This window comes from Lichenostomus cassidix, chromosome 1 (assembly GCF_008360975.1).
Source record: "Lichenostomus cassidix isolate B80296 chromosome 1, HeHo_3.0, whole genome shotgun sequence".
Classification (NCBI taxonomy): domain Eukaryota; kingdom Metazoa; phylum Chordata; class Aves; order Passeriformes; family Meliphagidae; genus Lichenostomus; species Lichenostomus cassidix.
The window spans coordinates 64989096-65005707 of record NC_139479.1 but is presented as its reverse complement, the minus strand read 5'-3'; the positions used below and the strand labels follow the sequence as shown (position 1 = coordinate 65005707).

General features: G+C 39.6%; 1 protein-coding gene and 1 long non-coding RNA gene across 3 annotated transcripts in view; one reads left to right on the top strand and one right to left on the bottom strand.

Moving 5' to 3' along the window:
• The first annotated feature begins 628 nt into the window (after positions 1–628).
• LOC146444798 (uncharacterized) lies at positions 629–10747 on the top strand. The gene is made up of 3 exons (XR_014852430.1): positions 629–1118; positions 5048–5337; positions 6269–10747. It is a non-coding gene; the product is annotated as an uncharacterized LOC146444798 (long non-coding RNA).
• Positions 9497–16612, bottom strand: part of ALG5 (ALG5 dolichyl-phosphate beta-glucosyltransferase) — an 18180-nt gene continuing 11064 nt past the window's right edge. For both annotated transcript variants that reach the window (XM_085061289.1, XM_085061299.1), the window contains exons 9-10: positions 11961–12046; positions 9497–10762 (exon numbers count right to left, since the gene is read on the bottom strand). In XM_085061289.1, the coding sequence (XP_084917415.1) occupies positions 10650–10762; positions 11961–12046 (199 nt within the window). In that variant the 3' untranslated portion in view covers positions 9497–10649. The remainder of the gene's footprint in view (positions 10763–11960; positions 12047–16612) is intronic.

Genomic DNA, 16612 nt, shown 5'->3' with positions numbered 1-16612 from the left:
ATCACAACACTGGGTAAAATACCAAGTCCCAGACAAAGATGCCTTATTTTTAATACATACTGCAGCACCACCACTGCTCTGCTACCCTTTGCTGTATTAAGGGCTGTGTGTCTAATCCAGTTTGTACATCAGCCTGTATCGACATGTACCTGCATCAGGGCATTTATGCCCTTTAATGGCCCACCAGGCTCCCAGCTGTGCAGGAAAACCAGGCTGCAGGTCTTAAGGAATTGGCAGGAATTTATATCTTAGCTGGCATATTCTTAAAGGTTTTTGATTTACTTGCTTTTTGAAGGCTGTGTGGGGAAGTCCTGGGAAATAGAGGTCTGCCTAGAAGAGTGGAACTTGTGGTGTGAATGGGCAAGGGCCTGCTGTGCCCCTGTTGGCATTTGGATGGGGCTGCTCTTTTCCTCTGTGGCTTTAAATAACATTGATGAAGGCTTTCTACATCAGCATATGTGAGGTATTTGCTCTCTTGCCTGGCAGCCTCCAGGTGGTGGAGAATGCAGGTGGAGAGGCAGCAGTTTAGGGAAATAAGGAATCCCAATGTGGAAAGAGCAGCAGCTGTGGGTTTTGGGCCAGTAATAAAAGTGACAGTCATTGCAGAAGTCTCCTGGAAGCTGGGAGGAGTCAGTAGTAATGCTTGTTTGGCTGCTTGCACTGGGACTAACTGGGCACTGTGGGTGCAGCCTTGTGGGGCTTTGCTGGGAAGAGACATTGACAGGGAAGATGAGGGGCAGGCACTCAGTGCTTGCTCTGTCCTCTGTATCATGACCTGCAGACAAGCAATGTGAGCAAGGACAATGCTCAAAAGCTTTAGAAGAAAAGGTGGATGCTATTTCCCCATTATAGCCTAGCTGGGCCTTCAGCTGGGATGGTTCCAGGTCAAGGATGATAAGAATGTGAAAAGAGTGAAAGTAGGGACCAGGGTGTGGTGGTGTTACCCCTCATCTCTAGAGATCAGGCCAGATCTTTGCCTTGGCTTAGGAGGCTGTGCTCTGGCTGACTGTGATGGACAGTGTCAGTACCCTTCTGGTGGAGCAGCCAAAAGCTGGAGTCTGTCACCTGACACACATTCTTCTTGGCTGAAGCATCATCTCCCTTCAGGTTTCCCTAAGGTAATTTGGTATTTCCAGTGGGTTGGTGTCATTTACTGGGGTATTGTACTGCATATCTTGTGAAGACAGGACTGACCACTATAAACAATAGTTCAGGGGATGAAGAAATGAGACCTTGGACTGAGCATGTTTCAGAAAAATCTCCTTGTTCAGTATTTTCCCATGATACTCCCAATCTAGTTTTCTCTAGCAGAAGTAACCTATCATTCTGTGGCATTTAATCTTATGCTACAAAACATCAGTTTCCCAATTAATTATGTCTTAATAAAGAGTAGGGGAGTAGATCTCATTTCCACAACATGGGTATATAATCCCTTTATGTTACAGCTTTGATGAGTTAGAGAAGTTCTCCCTGCCTGCCTTAGCCCCTCAGTTGAAAGCTGCTGGGTGTAGGAGGTGGCTCTTTGTCCTTGGTGGCTGCTTGGTACTCGCTTGCAGGAGAGTGAGCACCAGACCATCGCCTGGAGAAGGTAGAAAGTAGGGGCTGTGTCACCACAGCAACATAATGGTTACAACCAAATGGTTACAACAAAATGGAGCAGAGAGATTTTGGATCCTGCTTAGCTTAAACGAGTTTAGTCTGTGGTACCTCCTTTCTGAAACAGTCATTGAGCTATGGAAAGGTCTAGCATGAGGCCTCTGAACTCTATTGGGTCACTGCTCAGCAATAAGGGCAAGACTCTTAAGGACACAGACAAGTGGAGAGGTACACAACCTTCCTATTAACAGAAAAAATGTGTCTGAGAATGGGAAGTCTTGGTTCTTGTCCATGTGCTGGAAACTGCTTCACAACACTTGCCTGAGAAGCAATTGAGTAAAATGCCTCTGCAGCACTGGAAACAAGACAGAGGACTCCTTTCCCAAGGGGATATTTAAACTTTTCATTGGAAAAGATTTAAATTTGTCATTCGACATATTTTGTCAGCAATGATTTTATTACTCAGTGGCTATTAATCATGGGCCTTACTGTGGCATTCATATTTCAAGTCATTAGCCTTTTATTTTCTGGCAAAAATGTAGTAGATCTGTAAGAGTGACTGTTCCCTGCTATTGAGAAAGCCATGGCATCATAAAACTTGAGAAGCTTTGCACTAATGCAATCAATCTACTAAACGACAGCTATATGTGAAATACTGTGTGCATGTATAACGCCTCACAATGGAAAGCAGCACTGCTGTGTTGTGGCTCCATAACAGCATTTGGGGAGTTTCTTGTGTGAAAATACTTCTGTGCTGCAAACACTTCTTCTTGAAGGTCTGGCTCCCTCATAGTGGCACTCATCAAACATCAAATGGTGTGTTGGCCACGTAACATTTTGATGTCAGTTTTACATCCGAGCAAAATTACAATCACATCTCTGTCTTTTTTTTGTTTTTAATTACATTATCTCTCAGATATGGAAGATAATGTTTGCCACTGACTTTACATCCAGTGAATGTTTCCTGTAAGTTTTTTTGCTGTGTTAAGCAAAGACCTGGGAAACGTGAGTCAATTTAAGATCTTTACAGTGATACTAACTGCAAAGGCAACAGCCATCTTAGGAGAATTGCTTACATTGGTCTGTCCTCTTTGAGAATGAAGAATTGATCTCTACAGGACACAGTCCCATCTAGTATGGGATTCAACCCTGAGTGACTATAAATGCAGATTAAATTGGGAGGAAAATTTTGACAAGTCTGCAGCAGCAACATGGAAAGAACAAACCTGTAGAACTAGAAATTTCTTAAGAAACTTTTAGGGTCCTTGTAAATTGCTATCTAGGCACAGATGAGCACACCAGCCTACATTCCTGCTGAATTTTCCTAACTCTTAAATATCTGAGTGCAGCAGTGGCTTTTAACTTTGTGCAGTGATATTATGCATTAGATTTGCACTTAGTAGCAAAGACAGTAATCTCCCCAAAGTAATCACAGTACATAATAAAGCTACTTTAAAGTAGGGAACGTATTGCCTGGTGTTGACTGCACACCTACAGAACTATAATCCTAATGCTGGCATTACTAGAGAACATCTCAGGAGGAGAGGAACTAAAACCCCAGGATTTTTAGTGCAGCCTGCAGGCAGGGTAATTGGGGTCCCAGGTAATGAAAAGAAAATGACTTCACATCCCCTGTGAATGTTTGCTGCTCACAGCAAGGAGCTTCTATCCTAACATATTAGAATCTTTTGTCCTACCACTGGAAAATTCAGAAGGGGTTTTTTGAGGGTAATTAAATTATCATGCCCATCTTCCAGATTAGGGCTAGACTGATTTACTGTATAATCTTGAGTAAATCAGGAGTAGCCAGGAATAGAAAGAATGTTTCATTATTTTACAACCAGAGAAATCATTACATGTGAAATTAGATTCCTGTAATCATGCAGGTCTGTTCAAGGCACTCCTGAAATTCCTTCATGATGGGCAAGGGTGCACACAGCAAGATCACTCTTCTCTCACTACTGTCTCCAAAGTGTTTTAGTATTTGAGGCAGCACATCCATGGTTTCAAAGAATGGAGTGGGCCTCACACTGACATTCCTTCCTTCAGTCTTCTCAGTGTAATATAACAGCACATTCTCTTGCCTTTGAATGACTGTTCAGGGGTACCTAAGCAGTGGCTCTACATTTGGGACTTCACCATGATCCTCTTCTACCTTCTGGAAAAGGTAATGTCCAGGATATGAAGTTAGCTCTTCCTTGGTTCTCATGAGGCTTTGGAAGGCACTGGCAAGTATGTGAAAGACAAACATCACATATGCAGACAAAATAGTAACATCACCCCTCTGGAGTATTTCTGTAGGATCTGACAAATCACAGCATTCCTTATTCTTTGTTTAATATTCAAAGATGAATGGCTCTATTAAGTTGTCTAGCTTTATTTATTCATTTTGGTAAACAGACTTTTTCAGTAATTAATTCATTTGATAAGTGAAATGAAAAGGTCCAGATTTCTTCTGCCATGGGATCACTATATGCAGATGAGTGTGGGTGCAAGAATTTCAGAAGTATCATGGAAATTGAGGCAATACATGAAAACATGAGAAATGCATGTAGAAGCTGCTTGAATCTAATATATTCTTGTTCAGTCGACCACTCTTTTTTCTAGCTTTCTAGAAAATACTGGAATGAAATTGCTTGCTTTCTCCTTTATAAGAACAATTGGTCCTTTTTGTAGTCCCTTTGCAGTACTCCTGCAGAAAACTGGTTATTTTTTATTCTGTTCCTATTCTTATGAAGCATTTTATTGAGAAAACAAAATGTCAAGAATAGTAAAATTAAACATAACATCAGAAAACATGTTTTGTGAGACCAGAATTTTACTGTTTGAAGACTGAAAACCAGTAAAGGTTGTTCTAACCTCATCTACGTTTCATCTTTCTTTATCACAAAACCTTTCACCAGGCAGAACCTACCCAGACTTGTAAAACAACTAAAGGGAGAGCTGACACAGTTGATTACCACTTCCAAAATGTATGACTTGGCTTAAAAACTGGAAGATGTCCATGGATATGGTTTTGGTTTTGGTTTTTTTTGGCAACAAGATATGGAAGTTATCAGCAGTTCTGTTGTTTGAGACCTTAAATGGCAGACCTAGTCAGCCAAAAAGAGTTAGAAATTCCTTGTGGTTTTGACCTTTTTCCTAGTTTGACAGCAGATGATTGAGAATATGCAGTGGGTAGTTTATGACAGCCTGTGCAACTGAGGTTGTCGTGTGGCTACAGGGTGAAGCCTGTCCTTGACATAATTAGCTAAACCTTTCTCTACTCTACAAAGATAGGAAGACAAGGATTAGTCCCACATGTGGAAGGCTGCTTTCCAGAGACTAGGAAAAGTGAATTTGCCAAGACTGTGTGCAGAACTCCATGATTCTTCATCATCCTGTGGTTCAAGTACCTCTTCTGATCTCCAGTCCAAGCTGACACTCAATATTTCCCTTTGTTTTGTAACAGGATCTTTATAGAGCTCCAGAATAACCCCAGATGAAACATCAAAACAAGGCAAAAGCCAGATGGGAATGCCAGAGTTCATGTCACCTCATTCTTCAAGAATATTGCATAGATTGTGCCAGCAACAAAAGCTTGGATTCAGTATAGATATTGATGTTTGTTCTGCTAAAACAACAAATTGATGAAAATCCAATGGAGGAAAGTCATCTTGACAGCAGAACATGAAGACTCAAGGAAGGCAGAGCCTGACTGATGCAAAGGGATGGACCTGAGGGGGAGTTAAGATCATGTAGGTAAGAAGGATCACCTATGGCTAAGCCATTTTGGGAGGATGTTTGTTTGGTCTACAGCTGTTTCTTGAATACTGGAGAGTGTATGGGTACTTAGAAGACTAAGCCCAGCAAATGGGACTGGAAAAGTTTCATTTGTTTCTTTTTTTACACCAGGGAAATATCTAATTATGCAGCCAGGGCAGTTGAACAGATCCATGAACGAAAAGTTAAGTAGATTAAAACACATCGAGGGAAATGGAGGCTAGTTAGCCCTTTCTTTTCTGATGGATCTATTAAATGAAATCATATTCTAGCACACCTCTCTCAGCTATGATCTCACAATTATTACTTAAGTTTGGTCATACAAAAATATAATTTCTTTTCCCAGTTAGAAACAAAGGTTTGTCTGTAGCTTCTCCCCTGAGCCTCGATGACCCCTTGGGCATGTGTGCTCAAGGCTCCCTTATGTGCTGTTGGATAACGCAATAGGGACGACATGGCAGCATCCCATTCTTAACCTCTGAATCTCTGTCCCAAAGAGGTAGATGACTTATGGTCCAGCTGGCAGGGTGCAGCCTCCAACAGTGCTGGAACACTACTTTAATTCATGCCCCTTGAGCCATTACAGACATGCCACTGCATCCCTAAGAAACAGACACAGATCATAAATAAGGTTAGATGTTATTTTAAGTAATAAACACTAAGATACAGAAATTTCATTGCAGCCTTCTGTCTTTGTCTGTCTCTTCATTTTGACTATTTTTAGTTTGCAGTCAGCATTATGACTGTGAACTCAAGGAACACTTGGACAATAGGTACATAAATAATTATGGATAGGTCTCCAGTGCCTTAAACATTAGCAGAGAATTCAAGTTAAATACTGGCTGGGACTGTTCTGTGGCTTGGAAATACAAGCTGTACTTACACATATTGCTATAATTTTATTTCCCAGGGTGAAAAACTAACCTGGATGCTGGTGGTGGTAGAAGGGTCTGCACAGAAGCTTTGAGAATTGCAAATTGATGCATTACTGAAAACAATTCTGCAGAAAGAACTGGAGCCATCTTCTATGTTTGTCTGCTTCTACTTCATAGCAGTGAACTCTGAGTACTTTCCATAGATTAAAACTGATTAAAAATGTAAACTCAGTTAAGAGCTACCCTGCCCTGTGATTATGCTGCAGTATTGCTGAAACATGTTAGAGATATTAGCTGCTAGAGCTGTCACAGAAAACATACTGCACATTTGCAGACATGCCTGAGAGTAAAAAGAGAGATTTTTACTCTTTTTCCAATTGATACTTAAAACTTGAGGCAAATATTAGCTTAAGCATAAAAGTTAAGTGTGTATCAAGGGATATTGCATTGCTATTACCCTGGGTTGTGGTGAAAAATAGTAACAGTAAAGAAAACTTATGTAAACTGCTGAATCTTTTTAACTAACTTGATTTTTTTTTGCATGTTTTTCAAAGAGAACTCTTTGATATTGTTACTTTTTGAAAAAAATATCTTTTGAAGTATTAGTAAAGTGGTGCAGAAAAGTAAGGTTTTCATGCATATATAAAAATTTAAAAAAACCCTGAAATCTCCATTTATGAAAGCACTACCTATGCAGACATTGATGGTGGTAATCACCAAAAACATGAATGTTGCAGAATTACCATGTAGATTTTCTCTATTTGTTTTTATTTCCTTTTCACAGTCTGAGAATACTTTATGTTTTGATGTGTCTTTGGAGAGCTGTGTCATGCAGGACCCAGTGGGTAACACAGAAGACTTTCACCTCCTGCAGGTCACCCCTGCAAATGCAAGGCTAGGAAGAAATAGCAAAAGTTAAGACTCCACTGAAATAGAAATAAAGGCATCTCTGCACTTTTACAAAGAGAAGCATGAGGACAGGTTAGGCAGAGCCCTGGTTTGAATGACAGCCTTGGTGATCAGGGAGGTTGTTTGTTTATATCCAAGGCACTTAGCTCTCTCACAATCTCTGCAATTAAGTAGGCCTGCATCAAATGTGAAGCAATCAGGTTTTTTCCTACTAGGAATGACTGTGAAACATTCTACTCAAACCTCCTATTTCATGCTGTAGCACTCTGTAAAATCAAGTGGGGTCTCTGGAACACATCAAGAGCCAGAGTCAGATCTTTCTTGATGGAGCTCAGTAATTAAAGGTCTCATTTTGAGAGGGCAACAAGACCTCAGGTCTTGTATAGTCTTAAAAAAGGAGGAATTTAAATTTACATTTCCTGCCCTTGGAAAGTGTACTAGCCTCCAGGTGTCAAGCCAGTCTGCAAACTTGTGGTGAGTTCACAGCTGCCAAAAGGGGAAGCTCTCCTTTTGCTGCTGCACCCTGTGCCTACTGGGCCACTCAGGGAGTAATTTTAGATCACTGAAATGGCAGAAAACTATCTCAGAAGAAAGGCAAAATTAAAGCAAACATGTAGAAGATGGCATCCTGCTGTTCTAGTGAGCTGAACTGGCTTGAGCGAGACTCTAAGCAGCTCCTGAACAGGTGTAGAGGGAGCAAGAATACTCCTCTTTACGGCTCTGTGCAATTAAACCAGCACTCTGCTTCTGAAATGGTGCCCAGGAGAATCTTCCCCCGATTCTGGGATCGCTGTGCAACAGCTGATGTGTGCTGGGCCTGAAGGAACATAGAGGAGAGCAGAGCAAAAATCTAAACCCAAGTGTAAGTCTAAAACATGCTTTTGTTAGAGCACACGTGGGGTGAGTCCCAGTCTGCTGGTACGGCCTGTGTGTGTTTCATAATCTGCAAATACTGCATAGGATCTGAGGACACTACCTAGAAGATGTGATTGCTGCATGAGTGACAGAAGGTAACGTCAACCATCCTTCTAGGCTAATATAAGTCTTCCGTTTCACTCTGGCTTTCAACTTCAGCTCCAGATCATTCTCCTTTTCTATTTCCCCCCATTTTTCTTCTGTCTTAGTTTACTCGCTTTTTTATTCCAGTTCAGCTTTTATCCTCACCGCAATGCGTTACGCTGCACCTACAGAAGCAGCCCTTGTAGATACATTCACCTCAGAATACTCTGTGATTCTGTGAATCCACACTGTAGCAGGTGTCCCACAGCTGGCTAGCCCTACTCTCAAGATACTTTTGGGCACAGTGTGGATGCCAGTGCAGGTCAAGGAGTATTTCTAACAGGCGATTTAGATAAAAGGAAGCCTGTTTTGAAAGGCAGCTGAGCAGGGACATATAGGCATATGGAAGTGACCAGTGCCATATCAACCTCAGTCAGAGAGCAGACTCTGGAGCATGGAGCCATGTAGAGACCTTTATCCATGGCTCAAATCCACTGAAAGTGTAAGAGAATTCCCTGACAAGTTCTAGCACCCAGCTCCACAAAGCTCCCAGACTGTAAATGCAGCCTCCCTTCTCCATCTCTAAGGTGGAAGGTATCAAATATTTTGTTGGACTGACATATAAAAAGTTGCTAAAGGAGACTGCTCAATAAGGAGAGTTACTGGAGAGTTTATCTCCAAAGTTTGGAAAAATGTTTGTAGATATGTGCAAACAGACATAAAAAAAGGTAAGTTCTACCTCAACATGAGAAAGAACTTCCTTATGTTGAGGGTGGCTGAGCACAGGAATAGGCTGCCCAGGAGTCGTGGAATCCTCCTGTCTGGAGACATTCAAAACCTGGACACACCTGCTCTAGGTGATCCTGTCTTGGCAGGGAGCTTGGAGTTGGTGATCTCCAAAGGTCCCTTCCACCCCTAACTATCCTGTGATTCTGTGAAATTAACTTGAAAAATATAATAAATTTGGCATCCTCCTTTCAAGCTTTGGCATACAATTCAAAAGATTTTTTAAAAAAAAAGATATCACCAGATGTTTACTTATGCAGAAAATAATGCATGACCTAAGACTCATAATTTGAAAGATGTGAGCTACTTTCATTAAAATTTCAAACACATTCAATTTTAAGATGTGAGGAAAATTTTAGGAATCTGCTTTTGAGAACTGGTTGGCAACTTTAGTTATGGGCAAAGCTATCACTGTTCAGGTTTGATCACAGAAAATCACTTCACAAAAACTGAGAAGATGGTATTTTATTCCAGTAATTGCAATGAGGAGTCATGATTGATTCTGCAGAAATGACAGAGATGTGTCTGGACAAAGTAAGAGAATAAAGCCTGTGAAGTCAAACTGAATATATATTTTGAGAATTTATTCCAGCACTTTATAGAAAACTGAGGTAACTCCAACAGAAGCAAAACTCAAGTCATTATTACACAAAAGTAAGAAAAATCACCAGTGAGTTCATGTGTGAAAGTACAACCATACACCGTTCATTCCTTAAATCTCTTCAAATTTGTGCAAGTTTCAGAAAGACAGATTGGCTTAGTTTGTTGGCAATTCACAACTACTTTGAAAGCACAAATGAAACTGTTACTGTACTGTAACACAGTGTGACATTAGCATGAAAGAGTCAAGATCCCTCCCTCCGTCTCTGATCTCATTTGAAGCATGACAACACCAGACTGGCATCACTAATGCACAGCCCCCCAGTGTACACTCTGGGGTCTCACTTCTGCATGCTCTGAGCTCTCCATACCCTTTTCACTACAGATCTGTAGATGTCAAGGACTCCTAGCCTTGAGCATACAGCAGTAAGCATGTATGAGCAAAACACATTTATAAAAGACATTTTGAAATTAAATGTGCCTTCTCTTGGACCTCTGGCAGTCTGGAAAAGATCTGCAGTTTGATCTCAGGAAAACTATTTCAGCTTCAGACAAAAACATTTGGAATGTCAAGGGACTACTGAAAGTCCTGAGAACAACTTTATGAACATTACTGTTATAACTCAGTAAAATCCATTAATGTTTCCCATAACACTGAATCTACACATGCATCAGCGTGAACCATGAATGATAATTCCAAGTTGCAATATGGCCTAAAATTTCCAGATATAACAGATACAAATGGTTGTGGTCATTCACAACAGAACATTGCACAATGTAGAACAGAGTGCCTCTTCTTAGTATGCATAATGAGATTCCAGATGTATGATGAGACAAAAGCAAATATATTTATTTGAATGAATTTATAAGACACGTTAAAGCTACTGTTTATTAAAATAAAAACCCGATTACCACGTAAGAAAATCTTTTTGGAAATGCTTTCTTTTTTCAAAATGTACAAATTCTCTGCTGACAATCTTATAAAACACATACATGCTGCAAAAATGAAACATACAAGAGGAACAATGAAGAATTACCTCAGCTTTCACCACCACTTCACTTGATTGAAACCGTTCTCGTGTTCCATTAAGCATAATAATATATTTGGAAAATGTAAATAACCTAATTACATTTTTTTGCTTCAAGCTTCCAGGCACCAGTCATATATCGCAGTCGTATAAAAAGAAGATCCCTGCCCATCTGCAGCCAGCTCCAAAAGGGAACTAACTTAGAACCTGTGATTAATGAAGGAGAAAATCAGAAGGACATTGTTAGAAAAAAAATCAGCATTGGCAAGACACACATTTAAGAAGTCATGAACCTCTGCATTCTCAGCACACTCAGACCCACAACCTAGACCTTAACATTAATTAAAAAATTGGATTTTGAAAGCTATTGTTTTATAATAATTACATTATGCCAAAGGTGGGAGACTAGTTTGCAAGCAGCACAATAATTCCATGTATGTGACAAGATGCAGAGCCTTCTCTGTGACAAGGCTCTGTTCAAGTAAATAGGAACCTGAACACTAAAAATTAAGCAAATGATCTATCTAGCAACTTTGGAGAAAAGGACCACCACCTTGTCTCACAACAATATGAAGATGCCAATCTTCAGGCAAGGCAAGGAACCCACATGACAAAACTAAGGCTTCTACCATCTCTACTAACATTTGTGTTAGGTGCAATGTACACATGGAACTGCACTGAAAGGAAGCATTTCTAGTAAAGCTGGCTCAGGACATTCTCTACTTGCATCTTTCATCATCACTGCAGTTCATTATAATTTCTGTTGTTCAGGGGTTGTGCTGAGAAGAGATTCAAGTTAAAAATAATGTAAGAAACATGAAAATGGGAAAAAAATGGAAGAACTGCATTTGATGGGGGGGAAGTGAGCTGAAGCAAGCAGTACCTCTTAAGCTGGCTCTGACTGAAGAAATATGCAAGGAGCTATACTTCCCAGTAACTCAGTGGCAGAGACCTCCCTACAGGTCTGAAAGAATATCACATCTTAAGAAGAGATGGTGCTCTAGAGGAAGCCTTAATAACTGAGAATTTTGGAAGGCAAGACACAGGGAAATGGAACTGAATCAATTTGCAATGATGGTCAGACTCCCTGCCCAGTGTCTTAAAACTGCACTAATTTATTAACATACTACAGCAAGAGGACATGCCAAAGTAGTGTTTTGCCCTAGCAGTGTAATTCCCTACCTTTGTCTCCAGTGGGAGTGCAGAGTTCCTCTCCCGTGCTACCCCTTCACCTACTCTTTCTGTACCAAGCCATGGCACCAGGCTGGCAAGGACATGAAATTATAAATTCATATGAAAAGAAAGCTGTGTGCTATCAAAACTGGGTAAATATGGCAAGACCCTTGGTCTGTTATTCTGGATTGACATGTAAGGAATCTTACAAGAACATGAACAATTTCCCTACCTTCTATTTCAGTCCAGTTGACAGCAACTTCTGCTATAGGTATTTTCAAGCGCTGGGCTATATAAAGAAGTTCCACGTCAAACGCCCTGAAGAAGAACAGGAAACAGCAAATTCAGTCACACACACTCCCAGAAGAAAGACAGTGGCAATGTTAATTAAATGATTGTTCAGTCATGTAGTTGATACCAATGCTCTACAGGTCAGATACACATGGAAGGGAAATTAATTTTCCTGACTAAACATCTCAGAACACAGCCAACATACAGACACCAATAAGAATACTTCACTGTGTCCTGTTTTTCAAGGTACAGATCAGTCTGTATTCAGTCCACTGCCTGCTTTTCATTCTGCTGCAATCACAATTTAAACATTTTTGAAGACCATAAAGACCAAGCAGTCAAATGTACCATGTCACTCCACATCTGTAGCAGTTTCACCAAAAGGGACATCTACCCGCTGTTGCTTTATGATGATCTGATGGTTTCTCCTTTCACTTTCTAAGTCAAGAAACTCAAGGCAGCCGCATAGCACTGAGAAATTATTTACGTTACTGTGCATAACAGAACCTAAACAACAGTTGTACTTTAGTGACCACTTAATGCACAACACAAAAACCCTCTTGGAGAGACTTGTCTTTTTTGTTGGCACAATTTTTTGCAGGCTGTACAGCAAAATGAACTGGGGCACTGATCCTACTCTGTCAGGTCCTCATTCCTTCTCAGTTTGTCCAAAATACTCCTTAATTCTCCCAGGTCTCTGCACAGGGAATTGTCTGTGTGTTTCATTCCTGCAAATGCATTCTCAAGTGGGCCTTCTCGCTCTGAAACACCAGAGACTGGATATTCAACAAGTAGCTCGGCCGCTTTTAATGCTCATTTAGAAATCAGCACATGAAATTGCCAGCAGCTACTATTGATAATGTTGAACATAAATGACAATTATGAAGGTTCTGGTGATTTGCCTTAAATTGTCATTGCTAAGTCCAAGACAGTTTTCTTTTGAAATGAAAAAAAATCTATTGCCACTGGGGAAACATATGCAATTAAAAAAAAAAAAATTCATTCATGCTTAAAGGGTTGCTTGAATTCATGTCTTTGGTAATTCCATTTAACACTAAAGAAAAGGTGGAAAGGGACAGAGAAGAGTAGGCAGAAGTCCTACTTTATCGGGTTGCTAGCCAGGTTCAGATGTTATTTCCTTCTATTTCAAGCCACCTTCTCCTTTTAAGCAGTGCATTTCTGCAAAACTATTAATGAAGGCAAGAGCAGTCCACTTTGAAATGTGCATGTAGGTCTGACACACAGGTAGGTTCCCACTGAAGTACGGAGCACAGCTGGCTTGCTGGTGGAACCACAGGCACACGTGCACCGACCTGAACTCGCCCTCTCCGTGTGTGTGACAGGAGAGCCACTGACACCACACGGGACAGCATTGAAACAAAGACAGCACAGACGTTATCTACAGAGACTACAGCTACTGTGTACAGAGAATTTAGAGCTACTTTGTAAATCTGATTTTGACTAGGACACAGGTCTTCTCATTGTGACCAAAAAAGTTATAAGAACAAATTATTTTTTTACCTCGGTGAACTGATTCTACTCCAAGCTGCCTTGCCATTTCACTGCTTTCTTTAAATGACAGTTGAATATTATTTTATTAATCACTCCATGGTCTCTTCTACATGTTCATGAATCATGTCTATTGAGACTAAACCTAATTTTGTAATACTCACTACTTAAATGACTAAAAATCTTAAGAGACGCAGAATAATTGATGAATTAGACTATATGAGCTGCTCTACAAGTATTACATAAACTATTAGCCTAGTGAACTAATAGTTATTTGCAGTAATTCCTGTGGACAACTGATTACTGGAATGTCAGCACATACATCACAGAACAACAACATTAAATAGTTCTGTGAACTACAGGGCTCAAAGTAAAACATTAAAAGCACAGGAATTAATCAGGTTGAACACTAATATTGTTACATGTGGTTGCCATTTGGCTAACAGCGAACATATCCCGAAATTAAAAAACCCAAACCTATTCAAAGCTGAAAGGAGAACCACTTCAGCAGAATACCCCTGGGTTATCGTTTTTCTTCCCTCTTCCCACCACCTTTTAGTACACTAGAATGGTCAGGGAATACAGACTGCAGCGTGCTCATCACACTGACAGCATTACACTACACCCATACTGCAGACCACCAGATCCAGCTGGTACAGGAGAACCACCCAGAAGCTTCCACAGCCAGGATTTAAGCGTGGGTATTAGATGGAGCCTACGCTAGAGGAGATCAAAGCCACACCAGCGGATGAGCTGGTAAGCATTTGTGAGCACTTAACATGTGACAGAACCACTCCTAGAAACAACAAAGTATTATTCACACCATGTACTTCACCCTGCTGCAGAGACTGAAGACAGCTGCCTCCTGGGAGGGCCACACTGCTTAGAATACCCAAGTTTGGCTCCAGCCTGAATGAATTCAGGTTCCAATATGAGTACCCAGAATTAGATACTCAAAAATATATGTGGGAATGATTTTGCCATTGATTTCTAATAGTGGCTCCATGATGTGTCAATTGCCACAAACATGAAGTAAAGAAAAGTAAAGGACAAGCTTTCTGTGTGGTTGAGTTTTGGTTAAGTTAAAGACAATGTTGACTAAAACACATTTTAACACCAAGTTGGTAGGTGTTTAATTGAATTCAGTCCTTTTAAACTGAATCCTTAAGATGCTTGAGCTTATAAAATATCTATCCTGAAAAATTATTCTGGATTTTAACATTGCACTAGGATTCTTTTCTTTTTCCTGGTCCAATATTATGTGTTTCAAAAAACAAAATCAGGCCTTCACTTATGTTTTAACTGGAATTTATGACTTTTGTACACCCTGGACATGTTTTTCCAGTAAACTTTAAAAGGCAAAGAAAACTGCCAATGGTCAAAGAGGTCTAACAAAGAAGCAGGATGGCAAGTGGACTATACTGCCAGCACTACCCTAGCTAAACTGGGGCTTTTGAAAGTCCCCATACATCAGCCAGGAGTAGGACTTTTTACAAGACGAAACACACACAGTTAAAACAGCAAAAATATTTTTGCGTTGAATAGACACTCATAAACAATTCTACTTGCCATGCACAAAACCAGGAAAAAAACAGCTCATTCCACTGCTTGTGTTGGTCTACAAAGGCACGAAAGTGGGGAAAAAATCCCTGTAGCAGTATGAATGCTTATTTTTCTGTAATTTTTATATAGCAACTCATATTTAGAGATTAGCGACAAACTGGAGAAACAAACTTTAATTTTTTATATTGATCTTTCCAGTTTTTAAGGTGAAATACCATGGTTTGTTCAGTGCACAATGCAATTTTTATAGATAAAAGTAATAGCAACAATTTGATCTGTTCCATGATCTGCTGGCATACAGTGCCATTATAAATTGCCAGTTCACGAAGACATGTCAGTCAAATGAGGAGTAGAACTACACTTTGAATTTCCCCTCCCTGAATTTCCCCTCCTATCACTAAGGTAGCACAGTAATTGCTACGTCTAGTTCTCCTAAGGATAGCATTTTCTGGCTGGAAGAAAATTTATCAGGTTTTTTGTTGTCAGAAGAAATCAGTGATCAAATTTAGAATAGGAAAACTTGGCCAGTGAGACCATTTAATTTTCCAGTATTTCTCCTGTGCATAAAAATTTAACACAAACGGTTACATTTCTCAGGTCAAGACTGTAGATACAGAACTAGACCTTCTTTTGTAGTCTGAAGCCAGTAATTCCTACTGTCTCTGTTATGTTTTTATATCTCTTGTAATTTTCTTTTAAGTTATAAATTAAAAAATGTGCTACATCCATTTCTGAAAAAACAGATTAGTCGTGTAATCAGATTCAGAATCGAAAACACAAAGCATATGCTCTCTGCTCAAAAGGTTGCTCTCATTTCAAACTAATGTCAAAACTTTGCTATTTAGAAAGTAAATTTCAAGAATGTTTCGTTTATATTCATATATACACAGCCAAAGGATAGTTAAACAAAAATGACAATGAGAACACTCAACAAAAAAAAGCTAGTTTAGGATGTAAGCATTACTTCTTAGTATCGACTATATAAACAGTTTGCAGAATCTATTAGTTTTCAAATGCTTTCTAAAATTTAGGGTTAGATTAAAAAAATATTCTAGGAAATATCTTGGTCTCTTTGAAAAGTGTTACATGATCCTTACTGCCATAATTATAAAACTATTTTTCTTTGTATGCTTCAGTTCGCTTTCAGGATTTCTTAAATATAAGTATCTATAAATCAAATTCAGCATAGTAAGAAGAAAAATCTGGTCTGTTTTCTAGTATTTTTAATATTAAAGACGTGATATTCACATCAATGTCCACTGGAATGGAAAAAAGCATGGCAAAAGCATGTGAGGGTCTAAGCAGGTGGGGATTATTAGATAGCTGATTTTATAGTAATTTTATATTGACTTGATGAGTAAACACATTACACATCAATTTTAAATGAAAATTTGTTTACACAATGAAAAATTGTTTGAAATTTCTTCTGGAGGTGAAAAAAGAAGAGTTATTGGGATTTTCTGTTGTTTGGGGCCTTTTTCCTCTCCTCTTTTCTAATCAATTACCATTTCCTCTGTCAAG